The following is an 8,225-nucleotide window of genomic DNA, read 5'->3' on the forward strand; positions in this document are numbered from 1 at the left end:
TAAAGGAGGAAAGATGCCCAGTAAATAAAGACTTGGACGGTAACGGAGCAATAAGAAGTGACTTGTTAAAAGAAACACAAGATCATGCCGGGCATGGTGATGCCCGTCTTATACCAGCACCTGGGAGGCTGAGACAGGAGGCCAGCCTAGATTTCACGGTGAGACTTTGAGAAAAAAATGAGAGAGACAGACAGACATACACAGAGGTACACACAGAGGCTGTACTTAAGGTGATGTTTATTACACAAGACAGACCAGAAATACAAAAGGATTTGGGAATAAGTGAGTTTGAGTAGACATCAAAAAAGACACATCTGGACATGTTGGCAAATCCATAATCCCAGCTGGTTGGAGGCTGAGGCAAGAGGATCACAAATTCTCTTGTTGGCCTGGGCAACTTGGCAAAATTCTGTCTTGAAATGAAGTTTAAAAGGAACTGGGGATGCAGCTCAGGACTCTCTGGGTTTAATCCAAAAAATAACACAGAACTTAAGTCTCAGGATTAATTTTGTTCTTTGGCTATTTGTTTTTTAATTGTATCTGCAAATTGGTTTTTTGTTGTTGTTGTTTTGTAGAACAAGGGATTGAACTCAGGCCCTTTATTCTACTGAGCTATCTCCTCGGCCCCTGCAAATTGTTTTGCAAATACACAAAAACCAGAAAGAACAGAGCAGGGTGTGGTAGGGACCCAAGTCCAACTACTCAAGAGGCTGAGGCAGGAAGAATTTTGCCCCAGGCAGTAGTGGGAAGCCTTAGTTCACAGCCTAGTCACATGCCCTACCTGCTCTCTCAGCCTGAACTCTACACTGGATTAAACTGGCTGATTTGGTAGAGGTCACAATTCTGCTCAAAATTTAGACTAAATTAATAGATTGGAAGGTTTTTTTTTGTTTTGTTTCGTTTTTATAAGAATGACAAAGACTCCTGTTACACTGACTTGTATCAATAAATATTTCCTTAGAGGGTAGATTTCTAATCCATTCCGAAAAAGTAATTATAGAACCAAGTAATCATCTAACAAAATAACTGTAGCATGACACAGTCAAAAAGGACCACAGATAGACACAGTGGTGCAAAGGTGTCAACCCAGCTACTTCAGAGGCTGACACAGGAGGATCACTTGAGCTCAAGAATTCAAGTCAGGGGCCGGGGAGATGGCTCAGTAGAATAAACGCTTGCCTGGCAAGCACAAGGGCTTGAGTTCAATCCCCGGTTCCGCAAAAAAAATAAATAAGTAAATAAAAAGAATTCAAGCCAGCTTGGCCAACCTAATGAGACTCAGTCTCAAAGAAAAAAAAAAAAAAAGAACAAGAAGAAAAGAAAGGAAGGAAAAGAGGATGGGAGTCAGAGGGAAAAGGAGGAAGGAAAAGAAAGAAAAGCAAGAACAACCTAAGTATAATGGCTCATTCCTATAATCCCAGCACCTGGATTTTTGAGCTGCATTTTTTTTTTTTTTCTTTTTCTGGTACTGGGGATTGAACTCAGGACCTTGCACTTGCCAAGCAGGTGCTTATACCACTGAGTTATATCCCCAGCCCAATCCCAGCACTTGGGAAGCTGAGGCAGGATTGCTGTGAGCCAAGCTGTCTACATATTTTACTGAGTTCAAGGCCAGCCTGAACTGAACACCAAGACCCTGTCTCCAAAAAAAAAGGAAGAAAATGTGGACAGCTGAGCTATATCCATGGGAGAAAAGCTTTATGCTGGATCTTTGTTTTGGTTTTTTGAGACAGGGTCTCACTATATAGTTTATGCTGTCCTTGAACTATGTGCCTAGGCTGCCTTGAACTCACCAGCAATCCTGCCTAAACTTCCCAATCCCAGCCTCTGGAATTACAGAGGTTGCCACCACACCAGGCTTGCTGGGTCTTGAAAGATGAGTAGCGTTCATTGATTATGGGCACTGTTTTAGATGCTGGGAAAAGATCAGTGTGCAAGAGTCTCAGGCCCTGCCCTCATTAAAACTAAATAGGCAGCTGGACCTGGAGCTCCATGCTTGAGGGCTCATACCACCCAAGTGACTGATGATGATGACAAGGGGGTCACGGTGATGACAGGAATTGAGGGGCATCCCTGACACAGGAGACCCTGAGCAGACAGACAGAGGGAAGTGGTCTGCTGGGAGCAAGGTAAGACCAGCTGGAGCTGCTCAGTGGAGACCACAGCAAGTATGCAGGGAAGGGACAATCACGCTGGACATGTGGGGCAAACCCCACACTATACACTACTGTCCTTCCCTTTCCGAGGAAAAGCGGGCCAGAAGCAGTGGTGAACACTTGTAGTCCCAGCAACTGGGGGCTGAAGCAGGAGAACTGCTGTGAGTTCAAGGCCAGCCTTGGGTTGGATAGTGAGTTCAAAGCCAGGCCAAAATGCAGAGACCCTGTCTCAAAACATTAAATAGATAAAATAAAACTCAAAGGGAAAGTGGAAGGTGTTTATGTTCAAACAAGAGCTCGCACCCTGCTGTGGGCCACAACTTCCTGAATCTTAGCCACTTCTGTACCCACACCAGCAGGAAAGCTCCATCCTGGGACGCAGGACAGACTTTATGAACACCGTTCTAAAGACAGAAAGAACGACAAGTAGGCAGATGCAGTGCAGTCTGAAACTACAAATCCACTTCACAAGCTGCCAGTGAGCATGCGCACAGCTCAGAAAACACAGGAGAACCCCAGCATATCCTCAGGTCTCCATGTGATGCCCTCCCTCACCCTCTGCACTGACAAACGTGTCCTTCTGAAGCCGCGTGGCAGATGATCCCCATGTTCAAGCACAGCCAGAGCAATATGGAGAGACCCCGCTTCAAAATAAAAAATAAAAAGGACAAAGGATGTAGCGCAGTGTGAAGGCCCTGGGTTTGACTCCCAACTCCCCTGTAAAAGAAAAAAAAAAAAGGTTCCCTGGGCTGGGGATGTGGCTTTAGACCTGATCCTCACCACTCCAAAAACTTTTAAATTAAAATTTTAAAAGATAAATAAAATAATGATGTGGCTTCTTCTTGGAAGGACATGCAAGGTCCCCTGAGACCCAGCAATACTTTCTTTGATGCTGGGGATGGAATCCTGCACCTCCCGCCTTAGGCAAGTTCTCTACACAAAGAGTACTCACCGGCCCAGCCCCCTCCTGAGCAGGGCCCCAGGGAACTCTGGTTCAAGAATGGGCTGGACAGCACATTCTGAGACAGCATGGAGCTGCAAACAAGAGCCTAATTCTAGGGGAAAAGATAAGATGTGGGGCAGGCACAAGGCTGTCTACCCTAGAACTACAGATACCAAGACATCAAGCCTTCTGAAGTGCTGGGCAAGATGGCTAACACCAGTAAAATTTCAGCACTCAGGAGGCTGAGGCAGGAGGACAGATGAGACCTGGAGAAAGGCCTGTGTTATATAGTGAGACCCTGCCTCAAAAGCAGATGAATAAATAACATGGAGGGATATAGCTCAATATAAGATCCTAGGTTTAAGGCCCAACACACACACACACCAAACAGGGAACATGAAAAAGAGAGGTAAACTTCAGTTGGGGTGGTCTGTGAGCACCTCTGAGGAAATGACAGTGCGTAGAGAGGGGACAGTGCACAGAGGTGACAGAGGCACACTCCCTGGCTGGGAACGGGAGGGATGAATCATCCTAGGCAGAAGGAAGAGCACAGGCCACGGCTGGAGGGCGTGCCAGCTGCGCCCGCCCGAGGAAGTGAAAGCAGCAGAGTGGCCAGGGTAGGAGCACAGGAAACACAGCGAGGAGCCGGGCGCCACTGGGGGCCCGGGGGCCGCTCAGCAGCGTTGCACAGCCCGATTCTAAGCACCCCAGACCCAGAAGGGCCTCCTGGACAGAAGCAGCACATGACTTTATTCCCAGCGGACTTCATTTTCACACTTACAATCTCAGCAATATGCTCTCATGTTTGTAACATTTACAAAAGATATTTTTGATTTTTTTTTTGAGGTTGCCCCCCCAACACTTCCTCAAACTTTAGGCCCCACATTCCCTGTCCATGTCCAAGCAGGGTCATTACAACACTAGAGAGAAACACAAGGAATGAGGGATATGGACAATCCTGTACCAAGAGCCCTCACTGTCAAAGGGCTTTGCATTTTTTGTTCTTTTCTTTTTCAGACTGGGTCTCACTAAGAAGTTCAGGATGGCCTTGGGCTCCCTTTGTAATCCAGGCTGGTCTCAAACTCACAAGGATCCTCCTGCCTCAGCCTCCCAAGTGCTGGGATTACAGGTATGTGCCAACCTTGCTCGGCCTGTCTAAAACACGTGCTGTAGTGGTTGAAGATTTAGCTCAGTGGCAGAGCACATGTGTAGCAGGCCTTGGATTTGGTCCTCAGCACCAAGAAAACAAAAACAAAAAATTGTGAAACTGTGTGATCTTATCAGAAATCATGAGGGCAACAGTTCTCACACTAGCGCCCATGCAGGGCAGCACTGCTGAGCAGCTCTCAGGAGCCTCTCCTCGTAAGGCTAGGAATCGTGGGCAACAGTCCCGATGTCCTCGGCAGCCCACGCGGAGAAGCCTCCTGCTTCCACTCGGCTGTGAGTCACTGAGGTGGGTGCAGGTGGCAAGCCAGGGAGGGCTGTTTGTCCAGAACCACCGCACACATCCACCACCGCAGACAGAAATTACCTCCCAGCATTCTCCTCACTGCTCAACTTCTACCAGTGACAAAGCCCAGCAGCCAACGTTTTTGGAAAGCTTACTATGTAATAGCTCATTTAACTGTCAAGCTACCCTAAGGAGGTGCTATCATTAGCCCTATTTTTTGTAGATAAAAAAAGAAAATCAACCTAAGCCTCAGAGACACTAAGAGACACATCCTGATCACAAAGCTACAGTAACAGCTAGGCTTCAAACCCAGCTCCACATTTCTACCACTGTTCAGGTTCTCCCAGCCCCACCACAATTTTGCTGCCAATTTTTCTCCTTACGCTTTCTCTGTTTTCTTTGGATTAAATTCCCCTCCTGGAAGAATACAGATGTCACGATTAACAGGATGACGGGTACGTAGTCAAAAGTGGCCATAAAAATCACTGAGGGATCCCCCTGTCCTGGGAGTGGATTCTGTGTCTGTTTAAGAGAGTAACTACTGTGTTGTCCACTAAGACTGAACAAATATTACAAGGCAAACCATCAAGGTAAAAAAAAAAAAAAAAAAAAACATCAAGGTACAAGTCAACATCAGGCAAAACAGCCACTATGTATGGTGCTGAGGGGCCTTGCACAGTGCACAGCCAGCTAGATGCTGGCCTGACCAGCACAAAGAGGGACAGTCCCCAAGTCCACAGGTCCAGGGTTATTCAAACCTAGGGAGGGAAGAGGTCAAAGGAATCACCAAAAGGCAGTAAGTCAAGCCTGCTCTGTTCATTTCTCAGTTGGCTTCTCAAAGCCATCAGCATACAGGGAAAGATTACAAACCCGATATGGGGGGGTGGGGGTTGTCATGCCTGTAATTCTAATACTCTGGGAAGCTGAAACAGGAGGACCCAGAAGTTTGAGCCCTGACTGAGCAATGTAGAAATTTAGCATAAATTAAATAACAGGATTGGGGGGATAGCTCAGCGATCTAAGAGTCTGCCTAGCGAGCCCCAAAACCACTAGAGAGGCTGAGACAGGAGGATCACTAGGTGTAATGAGACCCTGTACCAAAGAAACAAATAAATAAATGATTAAATAACAAAAGGCTTAAAATAAATAAATTACAAAATAAATAACAAAGGGCTATCAAGGCTCTGGGTTCGATCACCAGGACTGGAGGAAAGAAAGAAAAAAAAAAAAAAAAGCCTGATCTTTTCAGGTTATTTCTCTAACTAAGTGTCTGTCCCCTCACAGGCATGTCCCATATTTAGGACCACACGGTGCTGTGGAAACTCAGAAACCTCATAAAACAGCCTCTTGAAATTCAAGCGCTGGTTTGTGAGCAACATAGATGCCTATAGGCACCATCTCACGTGCGGTTCCCTGGTCTGGGCGCTCTCCTCCTGAGTCAGTTTAGTGCTCCTGGTCCTGCAAGAGTCCTAGGAGTCACTGGGAGGAAAGAGGTTTTGCTTTGTTGTTGGGGGTGGTTGTTTGGTTGTTTTTGTTTTTGTTTTTGAGACCTGCTATTGCTACATCGCTTAGGAGCCAATCTTGAATTCACTCCATAGCCCGGGCTGGCCTCGAACTCACAGTGATTCTCCTGCCTCAACCTCCACAACATTGAGCTGACAGTTTGTTGAATGAATGAACAAACGATGAGACGACGTGAAAAATCACTCTTCCAGCTAGAGTTCTCAGGAAAGCGGCCAAGGGCAAAGCATCCCCCAGGTCAGCAAAGGAAAAACCCCGGGAAAGTCTACCCCCAGCCGCCAGGCAGCGACCCGCTCGCGGCCCCACAGGTGTCAGGCACTGGAGGATGAGGACGCGGCCGGCGGCTGGTGGCGGCCAACTCCGCGGCCTGGACAGGGTCAAAGGCCCCGACGCGCCCTCAAGGTTTCTCAGGCAGCCCCCCCACCACGAGGGCCCTCGGGAGAAGCTGCTCGAAGCACGCAGGGGAAATCGAGGCTCGCCAGGCCTGCCCGGCCCACTCACTCGGCCGAGCTGGTCCCGTTCACCGCCGAGCCGTCGGGGGCCGGGTTCAACTGGATGGGCGTCGGCTTCTTCTTGGGCATCTTGCGCGGCGACGGCTCCTGGACCCCGAACGCGGGCGGGACGGGTGGCGGCCGAGGCCCGGGCTGTCCTCCGGGAGGTCCCGGCGGCGGTGCCCGCGGATGGCTGCACGCTCGGCCGCCCGGGCTCCTTCCCCGTCCCCTCAGACACGGGTGCTGGCTCTCGGTCGGCCTTGCTGCGCACGCTCCGCGGCACAGCCGGTTACGAAGCCGCTGCCGCCGTCGCCGCCGCCGCCGCGCTCTGGGCACTTGGCTCTGCTGTCCCGGTGGGGGACCCAGGGCGGAGGAGGGCGGGCCAGGGGAGGCCACGCCCCCACCCCTGCGGCGCTTCCCTCGCGCCGGCTCGCGGCCACCAGCCAATGGGAGAGGAGCTCGGCGGCGGATTACGCGGAAATACGTCACGAGGGCGCGGCGTGACGGCTTGGGGGCGGGGCGCAGCATGCGCTTTCTAGCGCCCTCTGCTGCCCGAGGCGCTCAAGCCGCTCAGGTGGAGGAGGTATGTGCTGGTTCTGTCGCCGTCAGCGAGCCCCCTCCTCTGCGGGATACGAGCCCCACTCTTCCCCCAGCGCCAACCAGAGTCATGCTGAGAGATACAAAAAATCAGCACAATGGCACACATATGTAATCACAAGTTCCAGATCAGCCTGGGCTTCATAGTGAGTTCAGGGCCAGCCTCCCTATTTAAGAAGACCCTATCCCCCCAAAAAAAACAAAAGTAAAATTGAGCCAGACATGGTGGCACACGCCTGTAACCCCAGCACTCGAGAGGCTGAGTTAGCAGGATCATTGCAAGTTCGAGGCCAGTCTGAACTGCATAACATGTTCCTGTCTCAAAAAAAAAAAAAAGAAAATTAAATTAACTTTTCAAAATTATATTAGCAACGTAGGGATATTTAAATTTGGTATACTTCTATATTTAGTAATACAAATAAAAACAGATTTTTGAGAATTAATTGAAAACTTTAAATTTTTTGTTGTTTTTGAGACAGGGTCTCGTTTTGTAGCTCAGGCTGACTTTGAACTCGCAGTGTAATTCACTGGCCTCAAACTCATGGCCATCCTCCTGCCTCAGCCTCCCAAGTGCCAGGATTTTAGGTATTCACCACCATGCCTGGGCTAGTTAGTAGAAATTTTAAGTTCTTAGAGCTGGAGAGATGGCTCAGTAGAATAAGTGCTTGCCTAGCAAGTGTGAGGGTCTGAATTCAGTCCCCGGTTCTGCCAAAAAAAAAAAAAAGAAAGAAAGAAAGAAAGAAAGAAAGAAAGAAAGAAAGAAAGAAAGAAAGAAAGAAAGAAAGAAAGAAAGAGAAAAGAAAAAAAGAAATTTTAAGTTCTCACTTTCACCCTGTTTTAAAAAAAAAAAAAGTGAAATTCCTTCCAAACCTGAACTGTTTGGATCCTGCTGCTGCTCGGAAGCTCAGCCTCCAATGACTTTTGCTCCTAAGCCTTCATTGTGGCCTGAGAGAGTCCAGATCAAGAGCTGGCCCAGTGATTAAAATTTTTAGAATATTTGAAGCCTGGAGAGTTCTTTTCCCTCATTTCCTTTCCAGGAAGGCAGTGATTCATCCGTTCTACCAGCT

The 8,225-nt window shown here is 48.6% G+C and overlaps 1 protein-coding gene across 1 annotated transcript in view; it reads right to left on the reverse strand.

Annotated features, from left to right (window-relative positions):
* Map2k1 (mitogen-activated protein kinase kinase 1) overlaps window positions 1-6,935 on the reverse strand; it is a 66,094-nt gene extending 59,159 nt beyond the window's left edge. The window contains exon 1 of the mRNA XM_004628799.2: window positions 6,572-6,935. Coding sequence (XP_004628856.1) covers window positions 6,572-6,651 — 80 coding nt within the window. The 5' untranslated portion in view covers window positions 6,652-6,935. The remainder of the gene's footprint in view (window positions 1-6,571) is intronic.
* Window positions 6,936-8,225: the final 1,290 nt, after the last annotated feature.

The sequence above is a fragment of the Octodon degus genome, unplaced genomic scaffold, assembly GCF_000260255.1.
Source record: "Octodon degus isolate 3935 unplaced genomic scaffold, OctDeg1.0 scaffold00026, whole genome shotgun sequence".
Taxonomy (NCBI): Eukaryota; Metazoa; Chordata; class Mammalia; order Rodentia; family Octodontidae; genus Octodon; species Octodon degus.